A 24336-nucleotide genomic window follows, 5' to 3' on the forward strand; every position below is an offset into this window, starting at 1 on the left:
TCCAGTATTCTTGCCTGGAAAATGCCATGGATGGAGGGACCTGGTAGGCTACAGTCAATGGGATCGCAAAGAGTCGTACACAACTAAGCAACTTCACTTCTGCTAAGAGAGACAGCTCAGAATACTGTACTGATTCCTTCAACAACTGTAAAGCAGCATAAGCAACCAAGTCTAAGCAAAGCAGCTGTATCTATGCTTGCAAACTTTTCTAATATAATATTAAAATGGCAAATTAGGATGAAAATCCTTTTCCTGTCTATAAATTGGCGGTATACATGTTGGAGGCTGAGTATATATCTAGACACTGGGAACCATTCCAGTAACTGAGGGGGACAACACATTATAGTGGAAAAGAGCGTGAGCTTTAGAGACACACTGTCTGGGATTTGAATCCCAGCTTTATCCTCTTCCTAACCATAAGACTCATAAATAAAATGATAATACTACTTACCATTTGAATTCTGATTGAACAAATAAGATATCACACTGTAACGTATGAGGTCTTTGACAAGTATTTTCCTTCCTTCCCTTTGTAAGCATTCTAAACACTGTCTAGGAACTGCTTATAATACATGGTTCAACACTCCTCTCTCTTCAAAAGCTTTAAAGCGACTGTCCACAGAACAGCAACTGCAGGCAAATGAGCTAGAATTCTGAGGGTCCTATCTGGGCCACTAATACAGGGGTTACAAGTTCAAGTGTCTAGAGGCCCAGGCAGAAAATGCAAATTGAGACCCCTGGGAGCATATGGGATGCCAGTTAGGGTGGGGGCACTGGTATCCACCAGGCCCACCTTAGGGAGGCAGCAGTTAATCCACCTCAGGAAAGATGTGGGCCCAGTGCTGCTAGAGCTTCTCATTTTTCAAGAGAAACAGAAAATCTATAATTTATTGTGAAGTCTCCCAATTTTTAAATGTTTACTCCTTTGCCAAAGAGGGAGAATACCATGTGAAAACACACCTTTGGCCTACATAGAACTCACTAGTTTGCAAACTAAGAAGAGTCTTTACCTTGGGAGTTAGTTAGATAAAATATGTAGATGAAGAACCTCTTTCCTCCTCCGTCACTCGTGAGTCAAATTGTCACTGCAAACATTTTGAGTCTGTCAGGTTTCTTGACCTTATAGCTAAACCACTCAGCTGTTTTATCAACTGCTACTTTCTGGCTGTCCTCACTGTACTCCAGCATGAAAGTCAAGGGGAACAGAGGGGCCATGGGACAAAAAGCATATGAGGTCAGTAATAGTAATTAATATAGTAATAAAGTCTGGTGGTCCAGAAATGTGAGAAAAAGAAATGATTAAATTATCTATCTCTTGATAATTAGTAAACACAGCATAGGGCTATCTGTATTCAATAATGAAGCTGCTGCTTCCTGAAATGTAATTCATCTCAACATTTTATCTACTTTGACACTGTGAAAATTCCTGGTACTGACAGGGTGGCTATACAGTATAGTGGACAGAATGCAAGCTTTGTGATAAAGGCCATCCTTATTTGAATCTAAGCTTTACCACTTACTAGCTTATGCTCAAACAAAATAAATATTCTTAATTGAATCTGATCAATGACAGGTATCTTATTTATAAAAGAAGAAATTCAGGGAATTCCCTGGTGATCTAGTGGTCAGAACTCGGTGCTTTCATTGCCAGGCCCTAGGTTCAATCCCTGATCAGGGAACTAAGATCCTCCAAGCTACATGGTGTAAGGAAAAATAAACAAAAACACAAGAAACTGTGTGGGATATTGTTAATAAATTTTATCAGTTCATTTCTCTAGATACACATAATGTTGGAAGAAGAAATCTTACAGCTCACCTAGTCCAAACACCTATTTTTACAGGAGAAACCAAGGCTCAGAAAGGTCAAATGAGTTCCTAGACTGTGTCCCAAAATGTCTATTACTTAGAACTTGTGAAATATTTTCTTTCTAAACTATTGTTCTAGATCTGTACAATTTGGAACAAGAGCCACTGGCAGAATACTTAGCAGGCAGTCAGCGGGAACTGAGGCATGCTCTAAGTATAAAATACACACCAGAGTCTGAGAGTCTGACGATGTTTGTATGGAAAAAAAAGTAAAACGTTTCCTTAATGTTCCTCCGCCCATGCCCACGCCTCTCACCCCCAGCTTCATGATATGTGGAATCTTAGTTTCCTGCCCAGGAAGTAAACCTGTACCCTCTGCACTGAACACACAGCATCTTAACCACTGGGCTACCAGGTAAGTCACTCATTAATGGTTTTGTATATTGATCACCCACTGATATTCTGAATATACTGGATTAAATATATTAATCTTGTTGTTGTTGTTGTTTAGTCACTGAGTTGTATCTGACTCTTTGTGATAACACAGACTGCAGCCTGCCAGGCTCCTCTGTCCATGAGACTTTCCAGGCAAGAATACTGAAGGGGTTGCCATTTCCTTCTCCGGAGGGATCTTCCCGAACCAAGGATTGAACCCTTGTTTCCTGTATTGGCAGGTGGGTTCTTTACCACTGAGCCACTGGAGAAGCCCAAACTTACCTTACCTGTGAAAATTTTCTTTTCTAAAAATGTTGCTATTAGAACATTTAAAAGTATATGTGCTTTATATATTTCCATTGGACAGTACTGTTCAGACAGTGGTGAGGTCCTTAGGCTACATAAGTCCAATTACCTGATAATGTAGCTTACTTATAATCCAAATAGTATTAGCTTGAGCCCTGAATTCCCAACAACAGGGAAATCAGAGTACAAGAGAAGAAAAAGATGTTTCTGCTCTACTATCTTTTGGAACAGTGAGTGTTAGACAAAAATACGAAACACTGTATTTCTATGTCCTTCATGCGCACCTCTTAGTCCTCGCCCTTCAGTCTCCTCACATGCTGTTAACTATTCTACTTAAGCATCAACCCTGGGCTGTTTTATCTTCCAAAGTGCTCCAAATTGCAAAATGATCTTTATATTTCCTAATCCAAACTTTCTGGGATAGTTACTCTCAGGTGTTCTGAGAAAAGTATTGCTGAAATGATTCATATTGATATAAACAACTGGTTATCAATATTATATGCTTAAAAGATGCACATCAAAATTTATTAATCTTTCACAGATTATAACAAATCAAAAGGAAAAGTGTAGAAGAAAACTGTACTCTTATCCAAGACTGTTTTCTTCTCTTTTTTTTTTTTTAATAGCTTTCCCTATTTCTGCACCTAGAGATATTAAAGGAAAAAAAAAAGAAAAGCCTTTCAACGACAGCAGCAGCAGAGCTTCAAGGGTTTGGACTATGATTTGTACTTATTTATGTAATGAGCAGTGCCCGTAGAAAGCCTTCTGACCTTCTAGAATACTTATAGTTTAAAGCATCTTTCTCCCAAAGTTTTCACTTTAGAAATTTCATTTTTATTTGTATTTCATGATCTTTAGAACTAAAAGGCTCCCCACCACAACTGAATTTGGGTTTTATATTTCACTAAAATGTGGCAGTGTGGTTCTACCCAATTTCAGCAAACAGAAAATTGCAGAATCTTTAATGTGAGATTTTCCTCAGATACTACCCGTTCTACTCCCCCAAAGCACAGAGCTGCAGAACAGGCCAGTAAACAAGATGCTAGAAATACTGTCCACAATTTTATGGTACAAAGTGACAAAAACCCATTTAAGGAAAGCTAAAATCTTTTCTTAAAACAAATTCATTTTTAAAATATTTCAAGTTTTACACTAGAGTAATATTTTTTTTTAATTCCAATGAAACTACGTAATTTATGAGGATCTTTGGATTTTGATAAGAAAGTTGATATATGCTATTATAAAATCTTAATTTCACTCCTTTTCAAAGGTCTAGCTGTAAAAACAGATCATAAAATGAAGGCTGCAAAATAAAAAGGCGAGTCATAAATTTAGGATATATAATCTAACCTTATTTTGCACATCAAAAAAAATTCCTAGTTGCAGTGCTTGTCAAATATTTTACAGTTAGTTTTACTGGCTTGGGCAAGAACACAGGTCTGAAAAATTTGACAAAATGCTAAAACCTTAATTTTCCTTGTTTTACAGGTAGAGTTCTACTAGCTGGTAAATTTTATTGAATTCTTAATTACTGATACATGGGGGTGGGGTGAGGGTACACAATGAAGGTATAAAGATGTGAACCTAGACTCTTAGGAGCTTACAACAGAGATACATAACAAAATCTTACGTATCTGCTGGCCAAGACATACTAATTATAGTAATAAGTCAATCTGTAGTTAACTGCTTTCCTACATCTAAACTTCCTTTAGTCAGATTTCTTTGCCTTTTTTTTTTTTTTACAACTGTGACTGTAATAGAATTACTTGAAAATATCAGATATGGGAGTTTGCTTAAGCATTTCAGATTATTTTTATTGTGTGAACAAGGCTTTCTTTGGTAAAAAGAAGGGAAGTAAATCTATTCAACAACATAAGGCACACAAAACTTCTAAAAGATTTGCTATATTGCTGAAAACATTTCTAAACTAAGCAAAATATGGTTTTTAAAAAAGTCCCTCAAATCACTCACTTATATCTCCAGGAAAAGTTATCTTAAACACTAAATAAATGAAAAAAATTCTTCACTTTATCTGAATATACCAAGTTGGATTTAATTTTTTTTAAAAAAGAAATTTCAGATACCAAAATATTTATCCCTCTAGCTCTTTCCCAATTAACTACAGTAGAAAGAGAATCAAGGGGCCCAATTATACAGGATTGAGAGACTTCAATTTATCTTTAATTTTTTTTTTTTTTTAAAGGTACTTCCCCAGTGGTCCAGTGGTTAAGACTTTGAGCTCCTAATGCAGGGGGCATGGATCTGATCCCTGGTTGGGGAACTAAGATTCCTGGTTGGGGAACTAAGATATATCACATGTTATAGCTGGAAAAAAAAAAAAGGTGAATTAAAAAAAAAAACACCTGAGTTAAATAAAGCAAAATGTAAAGATCTAATAAATTTGGGGGGTCAGTAAATGGGTGCTTGTTGTATTATTTGCATATACTTTTAGAAAGATTAAAATCTTTAAAAAGTTTAAAAAGCATTATTAAAGGAAATAATCAACAGAATATTTTTGGTAAAATTGTTCCTTGGAGAATCAACCATGAGTATGGCTTAGAAATGTGGTATGTAATTCACTGTGTCTTTTCCTGCACTCTCATATATGTCACTGATGATTTGTACCTCTTCTCTGCTATGCTAATCACAAGTTTCAGAATTCTTTTCAAAGCACTTCAGGAAAACAGTAACTGATAGAATGAGCAACACAACATGGAGTCTGATTGTCATTTCCAGACAGAATGGATTTCTAACTCTACTAGCTCAGTTAACCGGCATGGTTAAGGAATGAGTATTTTCCAGTTAATTGTTTTTCCTACTTTAAATTGAAAAAACAAAACAAAAAACTTCTACCCACAGTTGTGAAAATTCAGTATGGGTGAAATGTCTTTAAACACAGCAAAATAAATATGTACAAGACTAGAAATTCTCACGAAAACTCATATTCTCCATGTTCAAAGGGGGCGTGCTAAGTCACTTCAGTTGCGTCCAATTCTTTGCGACCCTATGGACTGTAGCCTGCCAGGCTCCTCTGTCCATGGAACATACTGGAGTGGGTTACCAGGCCCTTCTCCAGGGGATCTTTCCAACCCAGGGACTGAACCTGCATCTCTTACGTCTCATGCATCAGCAGGTGAGTTCTTTACCACTAGAATCATCAAAGGGGGGCAGTTGGGGCTTTTTTCTCAGCTGAAAATAAGCAAAGAGGATGTCAAAAACACATATTCTAGAAGTTGGGGTGATTTGTGTAATAAAAAATTGGACAGCCCTGAAATACATTTTAATCTAGATGACTGTCACTAACAACAAGAAATCAGGTCTCTGGCTCAAAAATAAAATTTCCAACAGAGAAGAAGTCCCCTCCTTTTTGTTCTCTTTTTAAATACAGAGGATATACTTGGACAAAGCCAAGACCTAGATATCTAAGTAATATTTATATATTCTATTTAATATATGCCAATAGGTAAATTTTAGTAGTGAGTATATTTTTTGGAAGTGCAATATTTGGTTTCCTTCCCTTCTGCTTATTTACACTTAAAATAGGTTTAAGGTTAGCATCCTTCTTTCTAACTTCTGAAATTGCAAAGTTCTGGATATTATCTTGGAAACAAGGAAAGATTCTATCTGTAGCTCAAGGGCTTTTGATTTTTTTGGTTTGTTTCAAACTGCACACTCTCTCAGGAGGTGACAATATACTTCTTCTTAGCAGGTAACACAATATACAAACAGTGTCAGTAGGACACTGCTACTCTATATTCTTGCAGTAAATTTTAGCTATGTTTTCAGATACAATGCTCAGTTTACACAGATGTGATCAGGTTTCAGGACAGAACATTCCTGGAGCCAACAGGTCAGAAAACAATACTAAGCACTAAGCAAAAGCACCTGCAGTCAAACTCTTCAGAGGTAGAGTAAACATGAGTTAGAGAAGGTATGAGGGGCTGTCTTCCATTTTCTATTTGTTGTGAGAAACAGCTTTCAAAAAGTGATTAAAGAGATTCTTGGCAATATGCAGTCTAAGCCAAAGTATGTATCAGGAAACCGAGGTCCAAGATCCCAAGAGGTGGTGAAAAATTTATTAACAGATGAAGGATATTTTATTTTTCATAATTTCCTCTGGCAAATGAAATTTTAGTTTCTTCCCAAGCAACACTCATAACTGTAGTCACTGTAATTAACATTGATTCTTTAAAGTTCTGTGATTCACCCCTAACTAGGTCTCAGGCTTATTATTCTTATGCTCTTTCCACTAAATAACACTGTTTTCCTTTCCTAAGTGAGGTGTCTAATGACGCCTCTCTAGCTTAGAATGAATCTGTATTCTATAAGTGGCTGCTGCTGCTAAGTCACTTCAGTAGTGGTTAACAAATACAGAATTGTATGCACACTATGATCAAGGACCTCCTTGCTGCTCCTAACACCGCAAGAAGGCTCTTAACTCAGAGCTTATGTATTTCCAATTTTCTCTGCTCGTGAAATTCTTTTCTTTGACTACCCAATTGTTCACTTACTTCCTTTCAGGTGACTCAATGGCACCCCACTCCAGTACTCTTGCCTGGAAAATCTCATGGACAGAGGAGCCTGGTAGGTTGCAGTCCATGGGGTCGCTACTAGTCGGACACGACTGAGCGACTTCACTTTCACTTTTCACTTTCATGCATTGGAGAAGGAAATGGCAACCCACCCCAGTGTTCTTGCCTGGAGAATCCCAGGGACGGGGGAGCCTGGTGGGCTGCCGTCTATGGGGTCGCAGAGTCGGACACGACTGAAGTGACTTAGCAATGTCACTTTATCACAGATGTCTCCCCTAATCACTGTATATAAAATAGCAATTCTCCCCTCTCCTTGTTCTTTCTCAATGTGTATTACTTCCTGATATGTTAAATAGTTATTATTGGTTTCTTATAGGTAGAATATAAGTTCCACAGAGTTCAGACAATATGGTATAGTACACCTAGACGAGCGATTGCCCTGTATACATCCCATTTCACCTCCTACTGCTTTCAACCATGGTTTCCTTTCTTCAAAGTGCTGATCTGAATATGCATATTTACTGCTCTTTTACTTTGCTGGGCTTAAGGAACACAGTCCTTTCAGGTCAAGCTTTCTCTGCTACCACTCATTTATGTATACCAAATGTAAATCAGCTTGTTTCCAACTCAAAGCAGATGGCTTAGAACAAGTCACACTTGTCACTGTCAAAAAAGAGCTAGAAAACTAATAAATCACATTTAAAAAGACTATCCAAAAATGAGATACTTTAAATAGCTGAAGTATAAGAAAATGTGCTGTGAAATATATTATGCAAAATGAATACTAAACAATCTACAACTCACATTAAGTGAAGACCATCTATTTAATGGTCATCTTTTCATCTTAACTCCACATATTTAAGTGCAAAGTTTTACTGTTATATTTATAACAATGAAAATTTATTTTGTACTATGTGCCATGTGCTATGACACTTCGTTATCTTTAATTTTTATAATCCTTCGAGGGTTTTTATGGTTGTCTCAACTATAGATAAGAAAACAAAGACAAGATTAATTCATCTGCTTTTGATCACAGGTTAAGTAAATGGTGAAACCAGTCTCGACTTCAACTACAGGTGTCAAAGATCTACGGTATGTTGTTTGTTACACACCTCTACAAGTAAATTAAGATTTATAGGCAACTCAAGCGTAACTGTCCAAAACCAAACTATTCTTTTCTCCACATCTATTCCTCCTCAAATGTCCCTTATTTCAGTAGATGCCTCTTACCCACTTTCAAGCTTGCCTTCATAGATTCCCTCTGTTCCTTACCTCTCATACCCTACCTGCAATCTCTAGAACCATCTACTTCTTTGCACAGGTTCTGCTTCAGTCAGACCTGAATTATGCAGCAGGCTAAAGTGTAAGAGTTCTCCTTCAAAATACACTCTAATGATATATATAGCTGATTAAAGTGGCAAAAGAACAAACTCAAATTTCAAAAATAAGGCTTAATGCAAAAACACTTGACATTATTAAATTCCAACATCTGGAACAATTCCATCCATGGAATTTTCCAAGCAAGAGTACTGGAGTGGTTTGCAATTTCCTTTTCCAGGGGGTCTTCCTGACCCAGGGATCAAAATCCCATCTCATGTCTCCTGCACTGATGGGCGGGTTCCTTAGCACTAGTGCCACATAAAATTCCTGTGACAGAATTTAACTGATTTTTCTATATCCTTTTTCAGCTTTTCATTCCATCCTTTCTTCCCCACTTTGGTGATCCTTCTCTAGCAAAACTCTTCCCTTTTAAATACATTTACGTATCTGCCTATTTGGATGGTTTTGAAAATTGTCACCAACACAAACCACTCACTTATGACCTACTAAGCATAAGTTAGTTCCCCTTTTCCTTCCAAAGAGCATACCACAGCATGACAGAGAGGTAGCCCTTTCTCATTTACCATAGCTATAAGGATTTTTATGAAATGTGTTCTTTAGCAAAACATGTAATAATAGTAGCACCTTTTTATAGGTAGTGTTTTCTGTTTTTAAAGTACTTCCATACATATTCAGCAGTCTTGTGAAATAAGCTTTATAGTTACTATTCTCAGATTAGAAAAACACCCAAAGATGTTGCTATTTTGCCTATGTCACAAGACTGCTATACAACAGAGCCAAATATTAAACACAGACGCTCTCCGTTCACTGCTCCTTCCACTATCTATCACTATCTCTATTATTATTATTTTTTTTAATGTTTTGGCACATAGAAAGAATTGGCTTTGTAAATAAATTTTCACTTTTCCTTAAGGTATTTTAACTATTACTTAAGCTGTACTTAATTAAAGAAGAGAAAAAAAGACCTAACTGAAGGAAAACAGTAGCAAAAATCAACTTTATTTAGAACTTCTATGTAAAAACAAATGACCCAAAGAAGATCACAAATTCTTTGATTCTACTAAGAAAAAAGTAAGTAAAAATCTATAGAAATCAAGTTAAATCTCTAACAAAAATTTCAACCACATGGTATATGGTTAATATAATAGCCTAGAAAAATAAAGATAACTATGACATATAGAAATTAGCTGTAAAAAGCATGCACAGGAAGGACATGCTTTTACTTATAATAGCATGCTTCAATTAAATTTGCAGGCAATTGAAGGAGAATGTAAAACTGATGTATAAATCTTACCTACTTTGCAATTAAATTAAATACACATTTACAGAAAGTCTGCTCTCCTTTTTTGGGTCAGAACAAGCCAACAACAGCAAGTAGCCAGAAATTACAATTAATATAAAAGAAAAATTTAAGAGGAAATGGATTTGCTAGACTCATTACATTTTAAGTCTTAGCTTCAAGAAATGAGCGATTATTTGCAATGAAGTTGGCAAGACAGGAAACTGAGTTAAAATTTATCAATCTTTTAAATGGCTTTTCTAAGTACTTTTCTTTTTTTTAAAAGGGGGGAAATTCCCCTTGGTATTTTATACCTCTTTGTGACGATATATTTATTTCTACTGTTGACTTTGACTCTTCAGAGCTCATAGAAGTGGAAAAGTGTTTGGATTCACTAGTTCAAATTACCATATTTTCTTCATTAAGAGGAAAGTCAGGTAGTATAAATAATGAAAAGCCAAATAAGAGATCCAGAAAGAAATTAACTAAGAAGGCGACCAACTGCGTAGCTTATTCTTACCTTGGCTGTTTTTTTCACGGGTTGACATTTTTGCTGGTTGAGACAAAAATGACATATCTTACAATAAAAATTAAGAGATTTTCTTAAATGATTATAAAATATGCTTCTTTTTTTATTATTGTGAGCTAATAAAATACACTGAATGAAAATAAGTCAATATTCTTATCAAGAGGGAAAACTTATGATTTAGAAAAAATATTTTTTAAAAAGGATTTTTAATTTACCTTGGTTGATGATGACATCTTTATGCCTACAAAAGGAATTCAAAGATATTTATTTCATAACCTTATTTGGCTCAACATTATAATCACCTGAAAATTGCAAAAGCTTTAATGTCTAGGCTACATCCCAAATAAATCTGCAGATGTGAAATTCAGGCATCAGTATTCTTTAAAGTTTCTCACTGGTCTCAACTACTAATATACACTGTGTCATAAAACAAGGAATATTCCATTAGGATCACTTAAATAGTAAAACACAGAAAGAATTTATGAAAAATACTCAAATTTTATGACATTATTGAGATTTATTATGAGTTGAGAAGCATTAACAGGAAGACATAGCCTTTTTTAAATAACACAAAAGAAAAAATGTACTTAGAAGAAAAAAGGTATAAATTATAAATACAGATTTTTAAAAATGATTCAAACAAGGTATATAACTGTACATGCAAATATGATAGTAAAAGAACTAGTAATTTTCAGATGGAAGTATAATACTTACTTGTCTGTATTTTTTATAACTTTTGATATTAATTTTGATGTTGAAACTGCCCTCAATAATTTATTACGGCTATCGTCTGAATTTTCCCATGAATTATGTGACTTTTCAGCTGTTGGTGGTCGTTTTATGCTGGAAGAAACATTTTAATTTATTAGAGGAAAATTCTATGCATAGCAATGACATGTAATTGAGTTTGAATAGAACATATAAGCAGCAATTAACATTTTCTTAAAGCTAATCCAGAAAAGAGAAAGAATGATTAGTTGAAAGGGTCGGTGCTTGGATGAGTGAAGGAGTTAAACAAAGCAATTATCTAGTCTGTTTTTTAATTTTCACTATTTTTCAAAAGATTCACTAGAATAAATAGTACTCGATTTTTAGAACACCCATGTGCTTAAATCTGAATAATTACTCTCATAATTTATGAAATTGTGTGAATTTTTGAAAAAAACTTATTCAAAATCATGACAAGGCTGCTATTTTCATTTTTTATGTCCTCATGTAATTAAATTATATATGGTATAAATGACAATTTCTAAATAATTGTGGGACTAAAAGCAAAACTTGTGTTTTTATCTCTCAATTTTACCCATGATCAGAAATAAAAACATTTTAATACAGGAATGTTTTGATATTATCAAAACTAATCCCATATATTTATAACTGAAATATTTTGATTTATAAATGATTTTTTTCCTGCACTGTTAACTGCCCTACAACTCATCCAGTCTTTAATACATCTTATAATAGTACATTCAAAGAGAAATTTAGAATGGCAAGCACATTTCCAGGAGACCTTAAGAAGCTGAAAAAAGAGATCTGGGACAAAGAAGATGCCAAGTCAAATCAGAACCTTAAAGAGATTGATTACAAAAAAGCCACCTTTAATCACACATAATCCAAGGCTGCAAAACGTTAATAAGCTATATCCAAGAAAAACTCCACATTAGATCAGGCAGAAGAATTACAAACCATTAAGATAGGATAAGAATCTGCGTGAGACACACAAAGCATTTTAAAAATGTTAAACATGCATCAATCAAGTGAAGGGTGTTGTGTTTTCCCAAATTTTCCATTAGAGATTTGAGGCAAAATAGTAAGCTAATCAAATAAAAATATATTAAAAATCTTTTAGGAATGGATGTCATTTGTTTTTATTAAAATCCTAGCCAGTTCTGGGAATGGTTTAATATTTTCCTAAGATTTCCAAGTGGAAGTATGATGATAAAATATATCTATACCTAATCATAAAGCTTGAATCAACATCCCTAAAGCAGGCAAATTTCATTAAGTTGGTCTAAATATTTGATTACAAGGCAGCTGTAGTGCTGAACTCCCAGCATGCAAGTTTAGACCCCCAATTTAGGCTCACACACACTGTTAGAATGTTTCTCCCTTCTCCCCTTCTCATAACTTTAAAATATTAATTATTAAGACACAGAGAGAAGCCCTCAAGCAAGCCTTTAGCATAGGAAAGATTAGGAGAAATGAATTCGATTCTCTACTCAAGCAAGAACTTATCCTCCCAAAACCCAAAACTGAAACTGAGCTGCAGTCACAGTCAAGAGCCGAATGTTGTGAAGGGCCTTGACAAGCTGAAGGTTGTAATGATGCCAAAATATGGTGAGCATAAGAACACATGCAATTTTCATCCATGGCTATAAATTTATGCAGTTATACATATATTTTTAATATTCTATAATTTTAAAATGTTGTTTTGGTTTTAGAGTAGGTTACCTTTGCCTTCCTTTCATTTTTATAACTTAGCTTTTTCCTCATTTTAACTTATAGATTTTGAATGATAATTTTAAATTATCATTCCCCAATGTGTTAAAATACAGATTACTGCCACAAAGAAGTGAAGGGAAAAAAGTCAACAAGTTTTTCTCTTAGAATTCATGGATAGCCAACTTTTTCTCAAGTCACAGAATTTAGGGATCATTACAACCATTCCCTAACTCTGATTACTTGGGGTCAGTTAAAACCTTTTGGTGGGAGTAGAATTCTTGCTTTCTTGAGTTTGCCTGTGTATTTGGAGAGGCTGTGAAGAGGGCTGGGGAGAAGGTGATGCTCGAATTTGTGGACTTTGATCATTAGAGTGAGAGTCCTCTTTTTTCTCTCTCTGTCCTTGTGGTTTTTCTTTCTTTTTTTCTGTACCACTGTAAAATAAAGTATAACATGGAACAACACATATTTAAACAAAAAAGATATCAAATGATGGAAAAAGTTACTACTATTATATAATTCAAAATCCTGAATCATACAGCTAATATAAGTTACATTGCTTTCATTTAATAATGAAAATATTCCTTTTAAGAATCCTGGAAGCTATTAAAATCTTCAGTAAAGAATTTATTATAATTCTAAGACAACATATCCTATGAAGATTGCCCCTTTGGACCAAACCGGCCTCTAATGCCTTATGCCATCTTAACAAATTGGCGGCGGGGGGTGGGGGGGGGTGGGGGGGCAGTAAAAGCTCTCTTAACTGACTTTAGATTACCCAAATCAGAGCATTAGTGACACTATCCATTACCTCTGGTTAAGCACACTGACAACTAAGGAACACTAAATGCTCACATTCTGTAGGTTATTCTCTAATTCCTATTTCTTTTGTATACTTCTGCTCTCACCAGTTGAGTTTTACACTTACCAAGAGTCAACTGTGTTTTTTCCCCTGAATTTCTTTATGCCAGTTGTACTTGTTATTTTAATGATTAAGTTAATAAAATACAAAGAAAACTGACAAAATGTACACAGAAAAGAGAATAATTTCTATGTAAACTAAGCTGAATGCTTTGCAAAGACCAAATAAAAATGAGTTACTTAAAGAACTGCTGTTAAATTTTGTGTAGGTGAAACAATTACAAAAGATTTAAGAAAAAAACCCACAGAAAAAAGATGGGTTCTAGTTCATACCATTTTGCAAGAATTTTAAGTTTCTTATTCTGTCTTAACAAATGAAACTAAAAATTGTAAAAAACAATTTATGGGTGTATTTTACGCAAGACAGTAAGTAGTCTAATGAGATAAGTAGTAGTAGTCTAATGAGTAGTCTAATGAGTCTGAGTATTTAAGACAGGAAAAAGGGGGAGACTCAGTCTTTTATTAAAAAATCGACAAATGAACATAGTGAAAGTTGCTCAGTCATGTCTGACTCTTTGACCCCATGGACTGTAGTCCACCAGGCTCCTCTGTCCATGGAATTCTCCAGGCAAGAATCCTGGAGTCCTAGGTAGCCATTCTCTTCTCCAGGGGAATCTTCCCAACTCAGGGATTGAACCTGGGTCTCCTGTATTGCACACAAACTCTTTACCATCTGAGCCACCAGAGAAGCCCACGTGAACATATTTTAAGCTAAAATAAAATATTTCAGATATTTATTTATAAATTCACATGATTCCACACTGAGTCTTGGTTAATGAAGCATCGCTATCCCTGATCACACTGGATAAGCGTCCATATACTGCACAAACACTTCTGACAATATTACAAAACAGATGGAAACGATTCCAGCCAGCGTTGAAAAGGTATAAAATTGCAACTATCTTAACCAAAGGACATTTAAAATTTTACTATCAGGTGCATAATCTACAAAGAAAGTACGTTTAAGAACATGCTAAACAAATGCAAATAGTACAATGTAATCACATGATAATGACTAATGTTCAAATATAATTTTGACAGTAATATTTCTCAATCTAGTTCCTTCTGACACCTTCTGACTTCAGACTGGCTTTTGATGGTCTTGTTCATACTCAAATTTTACAGTATGTGCTGAGAAATTGAATTCTACCTCAAAAATATCAGACTAACTTTGAAATTTAAAACTGAATTAGAAACTACTTCTTTCTTACTGGTCTTCAAATTATTCTGAATTCACAGCGTTGGGCCAGTAGTCTTATATGGACCCAGTAGATTTTCCTCCTGTGTTATTTCAAAACAAAACACAAAGCCTCTGCATCATAAATTAACAAACTCATCTGGTTTAAAACTAAGTCACTACTGTACATAATACTGACCACTGCACATAACCATAGCTATGTAAGAAAATGGGCTGAATACAAACTATCACTGGATACAACAGGGAAGTTTATTATTAAAAACTGTATTAAAAATTTCCACACACGTTTATTTTTTCATCATTTGTCCTTTTCTCCTGAAACTGGAACACAGGTAATAAATTCTGGCATGCTTTGGAGGATAAAGTCTACATGCTGTAACAATGACTTAATGACTCAAACACAGAACGGGATTTTTAAAAGGCCTAAAGATTCTGTCATTTCTTCACCATTCCTGTAGTCAGATGTCTGGTTAACATCTGTGAAAACACACTGACAAAAAACTCAGCATTAGCTTATTGAGGCAACCATTTTCCATCAGCATAGTTTAAATATTATTCTATTAAAGTTTTTCTTCAATCATTCTTTGAAGAAAACGGTTTTAAGATCCTGTAAGCAATTTTATTAGAATACTGAATTAATTAATTCATGAAAAGAACATAGAGAATGTAAACCTGTAACCCACTGACATTTTTATATTGCAATATTTCCACTGCCTTCCTGTCCACCACCCCCTAACACACACACACACATCCATTTTTAAATTAAGCCTCAATTTTATAGTTATGATTGAGAATAAAAGTTATAGCATCTAATCTCCCACCAAAGTACATACATACCAAAGAGTCTATTTCTCCTTTAAAAATGCTGTGTCAAATGCATCACTTGTTATGCAAAATTCACTTATATAATTACATTAAATATAGTCATGCTTATCTCATCAACAGATGCTTATTAAAAAGAAACAAAACCAAACCAGGAAATGAAACTGCTTGCTTTCTTTTGTAAAAACCAAAAACTTCCCACACAACTCCATAGGTATGATGAATGTAAACTCAGCGAGTACAAGCAGGATATCACTACATTCAGACAAAGAATTCTAAAGACATGCTCACTTGAATTCCATACAGCTCTTATTTCATATTCTTTTCAAAAGTAGACTGAGTTATCACATTCAGATAGTTTTGCAATGTTAGCTTTTTACAAATGCATACCTTTTAGCAGCAGATGAAAGAGTTTCTTTTCTTGCGATTGAGACAGAGCTGGTGTGACTCGGTTTTCTGTTTGTACCACTCCCGTTGGTTATACAGGACATAGAAATAGCTTCTCGAAGGCCTGGCTGGCCTAGATACGGTTAAGAAAAAAGTTTTAAAATCAAATTTCAAAATATTCCTCAAAGATTAGAGCTTCAAAAGTAAGTCTATTAGTGTTTAGATCTAGTAAGCAGACGGCCCACCCTGCCATAGGTAACATACAAAATTATTTTTTCAGTAAGCATCAAGTATATAAATAAGAAAGGAATGAGTGCAAAAAGATAAATATCTGTAAACTGAGACAACTCTATGTGATATACAAAGTTATAAATTATTTGGAAAAATTATATACAAACACAATGAAATGGTAATTTCCTCCACAGAATAATGAACTTTGCTAGCTTGTAAACCCAACTTTAATTAGATACATCTCCAGTATTGTCTATAGTTCAAAAGGAAATGAATGAGATCTGAAGGTCTCAGAGGAATCCATCATGTAGCACATAATATTATAGTCTGAAGATTTACTCTCATTAAAATAGACCTATAAAAAAAGACACGCTAATTTGCTAAACTGCATCTAGAGTCACTCGCTAACTCAATGGCTTGCTTTCCACACATAGTAGTCTTAAAGGACACGATCCAAAGCTGTGCCTTAAGTAAACCCCAAGTCCCCACATAACAGCGATTTTCAGAAAGAGCTCAGGTTCTGTCGAAATTTAACTGATTAGAAATCCTAGATATCATAAATCTTGAATCCTAGAATATTGTTCCCTATAAATAAAGCATAAATATATGAAATAACCTCTGTTATCTTCGTTCAAACAGGAGAAGGACTGGAATACGTGTGCGATGAATATGCTGGCATGGTAAGGAAGACACAGTCACAAGATAAAAGAGCCACGTCTATTAAGGGTCAAATATATTTAAAAATTTGGAAGTAGAGAATAATTTTGAATTTTTGGACTCTGTTTTCTCACATGAACACAAGAAAATCTTTTCTGTTTGGCCAATCTCATTTTCTCTTTTTCTTTCATAAAAGCACAGAGAGCAAAAACTTTTATGTATAGAGCCTACAATATTTGGCACCCTAGAATGTTACATGTACAATAGTACAGCATTGAATTTCTGACAATAATACGCTGTTGGGAGCCACTTGTGTCAATCATATAAAGCGCTTCCTTAATTTTGAGATTCCTATTCTCTACCTCAGACAGAATGAATCAGAAGAGAGGAAGGAAAAGATCTACTACAATTTATTTTTCAAACTTCCCAGGAAAATTTTCACATATAAGGTAAAATAACCCCAAACTATGCTAATATCACTGATCATCAGATCTAGTGATGGTCTGCCCAAACAGTGACTTCTTGCTACCTTTTTTCTTTTTACTGTAGTAAAACACTATAAAACATACCATTTGAACAATTTCAACATGTGCAGTTTAGTGGCATTTGGTATATTCACAATGTTGTGCAACCATCACCACTACCCAGGTCCAGAACTTTTAATCACCCAATCAGAAACCCTATACTCATTCATCTCTCATTCCCTCCTACCCATCCCCCCAGCTCTTGCCAACCATTAATCTTCATTGCCTCCATGGTTTTGGCTATTCTGAGTATTTCACATACATGGAATCATACAATATGTACTTTTTGTGTGTGGTTCCTCTCACTTAGAACAATGTTCTCAAGGTTCAACCACATGGGAGCAATGTAAGAGTAATTTATTCTTTATTCTTTTTATGGCTGAATAATATTCAGTTTTACAACTATGCCATATTTTGTTTATCCATTCATCTGCTGATGAATACCTGGGTTGTTTTCTCTCTTTGCTACTGTAAACAGTGCTGCCTTAAACATCTGTATGCAAGTTTTCATTTGAACATGTTTTTAATTATTTTGGGTAGATAACTAGGAGTTGGATTGCTGGGTCACAGCATTACGTTTAACTTATTGAGGAACGCCCAAACCCAGCAGCTGCACCGCTTTATAATGTTACCAACAATGTATGAGGGTTCCAATTTCACATCCATGCCAACACTTGTTATTTTCAGGGTTTTTTTTTTTTCCAACTGTAGCCATCTCTGGGAATTCAGTGCTATCTCATCATGGTTTTGATTTGCATTTCCCTAATACCAAGAATCTTTTACTGGGTTTGCTGGCCCTCTGTATATCTTTGGAGAACTATCTGTTCAAGATCTTTTGACTGCTTTTCAGTAAGAATATATGATGCAAATTGTTCAGAGTGCTCTCTACATACACGTAGAAACAGAAACCCCAATGTATTCCTCCTATTTTACATATTCCTCTATATTACATATAGAAATGTAAAATAGCACACCATGCGCGCCCACGCACACACACACACACACACACACACACAGCCCTGGAGTACAAAATATTACCGGCTGTTTCTCAAAAAATTAAACATGAAAGGACCAAATGATCTGGCAATTCCAATTCCAGGTATATACAGCCCCCAAAATTGAAAGCAGGAAGTCAGGCAGATATCTGTATACCCATATTCATAGCAGCATTATCCACATAGCCAAAAGGTAATGCTCAAAATTCTATAAGCCAGGTTTCAACAGTACGTGAACTGTGAACTTGCAGAGTACATCATGAGAAATGCTGCGCTGGATGGGGGTTCCCAGGAAGCACAAGCTGGAATCAAGATTACCGGGAGAAATATCAATAACCTCAGATATGCAGATGACACTACCCTTGTGGCAGAAAGTGAAGAAGACATAAAAAGCCTGTTATTGAAAGTGAAAGAGGAGAAAGAGGAGAGTGGAAAAGTTGGCTTAAAACTCAACACTCAGAAAATGAAGATCATGGCATCTGGTTCCATCACTTCATGGGAAATAGATGGGGAAATGGTGGCAGACTTTATTTTTTGGTGCACCAAAATCACTGCAGATGGTGACTGCAGCCATGAAATTAAAAGATGCTTGCTCCTTGCAAGAAAAGCTATGACCAACCTAGACAGCATATTGAAAAGCAGAGACATTACTTTGCCAACAAAGGTCCATCTAGTCAAGGCTATGGTTTTTCCAGTAGTCATGTATGGATGTGAGAGTTGGATTATAAAGAAAGCTGAGTGCCAAAGAATTGATGCTTTTGAACTGTGGTGTTGAAGAAGACTCTTGAGAGTCCCTTGGACTGCATGATCCAATCAATCCATCCTAAAGGAAATCAGTCCTGAATATTCATTGGAAGGACTGATGCTAAAGCTGAAATTAGAAACACTTTGGCCACCTGATGCAAAGAACAGACTCATTTGAAAAGACCCTGATGCTGGGAAAGATTGAAGGCAGGAGAAGGGGACAACAGAGGATGAGAGGGTTGGATGGCATCACCGACTCAATGGACATGAGTTTGAGTAAACTATGGGAGTTGGTGATGGACAGGAAGGCCATAGGTTCGCAGAGTCGGACAGGACTGAGTGACTGAACTGAACAGACCCAAATGCCCATTGATAAATGAATGGTATATATGTATATAAAATGGGATATTAGTTAGCCTAATAAAGAAATGAAACTGTATAACATGTTATAACATGGATGAACCCTGAAGACATTATTCAAAGTGAAATAGGCCAGATAAGAAGAAAAGGGCAACTGTTGTATTTCAATTATACTAGATACCTGGAGGAGTTAAATTCATATAAATAGAAAACAAAATGGTAGTTTCTAGAAAAAAAGAAAAAATCAGGATGGGGGACAAGGAAAGGAGTAGATGGATGCACAGCTTCAGTTTGGGAAGATAAGAGAGTTCTAGAGATGGATGGTGGTGATGGTTACACAACCAATGTGCATGTAATTAATGCCACTGAACTGTATACCTAAAAATGGTTAAAGTAGTAAATTTTATGCTATGTATTTTATGATAAAAAATGTTAAAAAAAAAATCAACATATCATCAATGTTTCAAAGTCCTACAGTTTACTGTTCAATTCTTCAAATACTTTCAAGGTATCTTGTGAAATTACCATTCATGGCCACATGATTAGATGGCAGTGTTATACCTTACAGTTTTGATCAGTCTCAGAAGGCTCTCTTGTTGCCTTTGAAGTAAGTATCCTAGATACTTCCAAACTAAGTAAGTATCCTAGATACTTACTTCAAAAAGATGAGATATATTATGATGTATTGGCCATTTTGAGGTATATATGTTAATATAATGGCTTCATTTTTATTATTCACTATAAACGTATCATGGCACTATAAAGGAGCTCATGGCTTCCCTGGTGGCTCAGACAGTAAAGCGTCTGCCTGCAATGCGGGAGACCCGGGTTTGATTCCTGGGTCGGGAAGATCCCTGGAGAAGGAAATGGCAATCGACTTCAGCGCTCTTGCCTGGAAAATCCCACGGATGGAGGAGCCTGATAGGCTACAGTCCATGGGGTCGCAAAGAGTCGGACACGACTGAGCCACTTCACTTTCTTTCACTTTCTATAAAGATATCCAAGTACTAAGTCAGTTATAAAGTATAAAGAGTAATAACAATTTAAAAAATTGAAATATCTTTGTAATTATCTAGTTATTTTATCTTTATTATGTAAAATAAATGAAAAATAGAAAAATGAAGATGCTGATATGAATAAGATGGCAGGTCTCAGAAAACATACTATATGACTGAAAATTATCAAGTACTCTATGTTGAAAATGACAAATCTTTAGCCTAACCTGAACTCTCATTGAATCTGGCTGATTGTATAAGCATGAGTGAAGAAGAACAAAATTAAAAACACTGGAGAACTTTTGGAGCTACATCACAGACAGAAGTACAAATCATTTTATTTTAATATCTTTATCAGAATCCTGCCAATATACACATGATACTAAGTCTTTCAGGAAGGAATTACACATTAATGTTCTCTTTCTGAAAAACGAGTGCAGCAGTGAGATAGGTCACTAATCAATACTTATTTTTAAATTTTGTCTTTTTTAAAGTCTATTGAATTTTTACAATATTGCTTCTGTTTTATGTTTTTTGGGGTTTTTTTGGGACCCCAAGGCATGTGAGATTTTATCTCCCTAATCAGAGACTGAACCCATATCCCTTGTGTCATAAATCTTAACCACTGGACCGCCAGGGAAGCCCCCTGAATTTTGTTTTAAATTATTTTAGAACTTCTCATACTAATATGTAAACAGAGAAAAGCTACTTCACGTTCTTTTACCTCAAGGAGAAAGAAGACTTTGTATTTCATACACACCAAGCTAGCAATTATCTCCAAAAGAAAAACAAACACATTCTCCCAGTTAGTATAAATGGGATACTCTCTTTAGTTTAGGAGAAGGCAATGGCATCCCACTCCAGTACTCTTGCCTGGAAAATCCCATGGACGGAGGAGCCTGGAAGGCTGCAGTCTATGGGGTCATTGAGGGTTGGACCCGACTGAGCAACTTCATTTTCACTTTTCACTTTCATGCATTGGAGAAAGAAATGGCAACCCACTTCAATATTCTTGCCTGGAGAATCCCAGGGACGGGGGAGCCTGGTGGGCTGCCGTCTATGGGGCCGCACAGAGTCAGACATGACTAAAGTGACTTAGCAGCAGCAGCAGCAACTCTAGCTGGAACTCTTACTTGTTGTGTGATTCTTGTCTGTATCACCATGCTTAGCATTCTGATTGAATCCTAGAAAACACTTCATATCTAAACGACTAAATGAATGCATTCTTCACCACTACTGCCTCAAATTTCTCTTCTGGATTATGATCAGTTTATCTCTATTCTCCCTTCTAGCACTGTTATGACCTTGTTCTTAAAACATCCTGTACACTGTGTCAGAAATCTTTCTAAAACATGCTATGTATCTTTGAATTTAATATGCCATCAATTGTAATATATACCATTATCATGAACAGCACCAGAAAGAAATGCTGCTTGTAAGAACTGTAAGACACAATCAACAGTAAGATACAATTCCAGAGATGTTAAAATGCAAGAAATACAGCCATCTTAGAATTAATGGATTAGTGTAACTACCTGTCATTGCTTAATTTAAAATCCTTTAATGGCCCTCCAGTGTCCTCAGGATAAAACCTAAATTCCTTAGCAAGGCCTAAGAAAATCTTTCACTATGGGCTCTCTTCACCAGCTGAAGCTCATTTTTGATACTCCCAACTTCACACCTCATACTTCTATTTATTTTAAACTTGCAAACTAAGTACTTTTTACTCCTCTGCACTTTACTCCTGGATGATCCTTCTCTCTGTGATACACTAGTCACCTCTGCTTGCCTACATTTACATATATTCATTATCCATTTACCCATCAAATATTTACTCAAGGACTATTATTATCCTAGCCTTGTGTTTACAAGAGAATATAAGGGAGCCACGAGCATCAGGGAGTTAAAATCTTGCAAGAAAATCACACTAGCACTGAAAACATAAAGTAAGTACAGCAACAAAATGATATGAACAGAGCATCACACAAGCTCAGAGAAAAGACACACAGTTCTGTAAGGGTGATTAGGGACACAGAGCCCAGGAAAGGCTTCCTAGAAAAAAATGCAGAGCAGCCTTAAAGAATAAGTAAGAGGCAGCCAGGTAAATGAGAGGTGATAAGATACATGGATCTTTTCCCAGTGTGTGTAAAGGAACAGAAAGAAGGTAAAGTGGGGTATGTAAGTGGGCACAGCATGGGGGTGGGATAGAAAAAAAGCTCTTTATGTGGTGAGAATGTAGGACAAGGAAAAGCAGAGTCCAGATGGTAAAGTCCAGATGGTAGAGGTAAGGAGGAGCTACATTATGGAGATTTTATCTGTAGGAAATAGAGACCATCAAAGATCTCTATTAAGCTGAAAAAAATACTTAGTTCATCCTAGCTGGCTGTATGAAGAGTAAATTTCAGGGCACTGGTCTAAGCATAGCATGATGTGGACCTGAAATAAGAGCTAGGCAGCATAAATGGAAAGGAAAAGGAAGCTGTAAGAAATATTTATGTCTTAAAAGATAATGATTTCAGCTTGGGGACATTTTACATTTATGAATTTTGAGGGACACAGAAGCACAACAATCTAGTAAGTAGGTAATTCTTAACTGCTCAAGTCTAGAATATAGATTAACAATTGGGGAAATGGTACCAGTAGGTGGATGTTAAGATCATAAAGGAAGGTGAATGCTGATGTCACCTTCTGCAAGGAATCTTTGACTCCAGTTTCAGTTAGATGTTCCCAGTTTAGTCAGTTCAGTCGCTCAGTCATGTCCGACTCTTTGTGACCCCATGAATCACAGCACACCAGGCCTCCCTGTCCATCACCAACTCCCAGAGTTCACTCAGATTCACATCCATAGAGTCAGTGATGCCGTCCAGCCATCTCATCCTCTGTCGTCCCCTTCTCCTCCTGCCCCCAATCCCTCCCAGCATCAGGGTCTTTGCCAGTGAGTCAACTCTTCGCATGAGGTGGCCAAAGGAGTTTTAGCCTCAGCATCAGGTGCTCCCACAATACCCTAAATTTACCTTTTTAATATCAATACATACAGTTTCATAATTATTGACTTAGCTATCTTCTCACTTTACCTAAGGCCCTGTAGAAGCAAAGTCAGTGTCTTTTTAAAATTTTTTAATCTCCAGCACCTAAAATAGTGATTGGTGCATTGAAAAGATGAAGGAAAGAGATACAATACAGTAAATGGTATAGAAGAGTATTAATATTAATTATCAAGCACTTGCTAAATATTGTTATCCTAAGTGTTTTATAATTATTATGTCCTTTAATCTTCATTATAATCCTAAAAAGGATATACTATTATCATTCCAGTTTTGCTGATGAAATAACTAAGGCCTAAAGAGATCATTAACTTGCTCAAGATTATATTAGAGAATGAAATCAAGATATGAGTCCAGGGAGAAGTAATGGTTAGGTAATAAGTGGAAAGAAGTAACTCTGTCTTATGGAGAGTGACATTTTGAGCTATATCAGGATAACAGATAGGAATTTACCAGATGGGAGTAGGGGAAAAGAAAATTCTAAGCAGAGAACAGCACTAAATCATCAAGGTCCCCAGATACTTACATTAAGTAGCAAGAAGACACCAAAAGATTTTCATGGTCACCGCCCATCCTACAGTTTAATTTCAAGTAACTCTTAGTGCCAGGAATCCTTAGTATTTGGATAAAAGGGTGAATGATCTCCCACAGTAGAGGCAATGAGTTATGTAAAGCAGAGGCAAAAATCAAAAAGAACTGTGGGTGAAGGCCTGTTTTTTGGCTGAGGAGTCTAAAACGTATTCTTTAAAATTTAGAATATTAGGAACCTAACTGGAAGAAAGGAGTATAAA

General features: G+C 35.7%; 1 protein-coding gene across 1 annotated transcript in view; it reads right to left on the minus strand.

Annotated features, from left to right (window-relative positions):
• Positions 1–24336, minus strand: part of EML4 (EMAP like 4) — an 83872-nt gene that overhangs the window by 52934 nt on the left and 6602 nt on the right. Inside the window, exons 2-6 of the mRNA XM_068971814.1 lie at positions 15999–16128; positions 12928–13101; positions 10943–11071; positions 10444–10469; positions 10220–10252 (exon numbers count right to left, since the gene is read on the minus strand). Coding sequence (XP_068827915.1) covers positions 10220–10252; positions 10444–10469; positions 10943–11071; positions 12928–13101; positions 15999–16099 — 463 coding nt within the window. The 5' untranslated portion in view covers positions 16100–16128. The remainder of the gene's footprint in view (positions 1–10219; positions 10253–10443; positions 10470–10942; positions 11072–12927; positions 13102–15998; positions 16129–24336) is intronic.

This window comes from Capricornis sumatraensis, chromosome 1 (genome assembly GCF_032405125.1).
Source record: "Capricornis sumatraensis isolate serow.1 chromosome 1, serow.2, whole genome shotgun sequence".
NCBI lineage: Eukaryota > Metazoa > Chordata > Mammalia > Artiodactyla > Bovidae > Capricornis > Capricornis sumatraensis.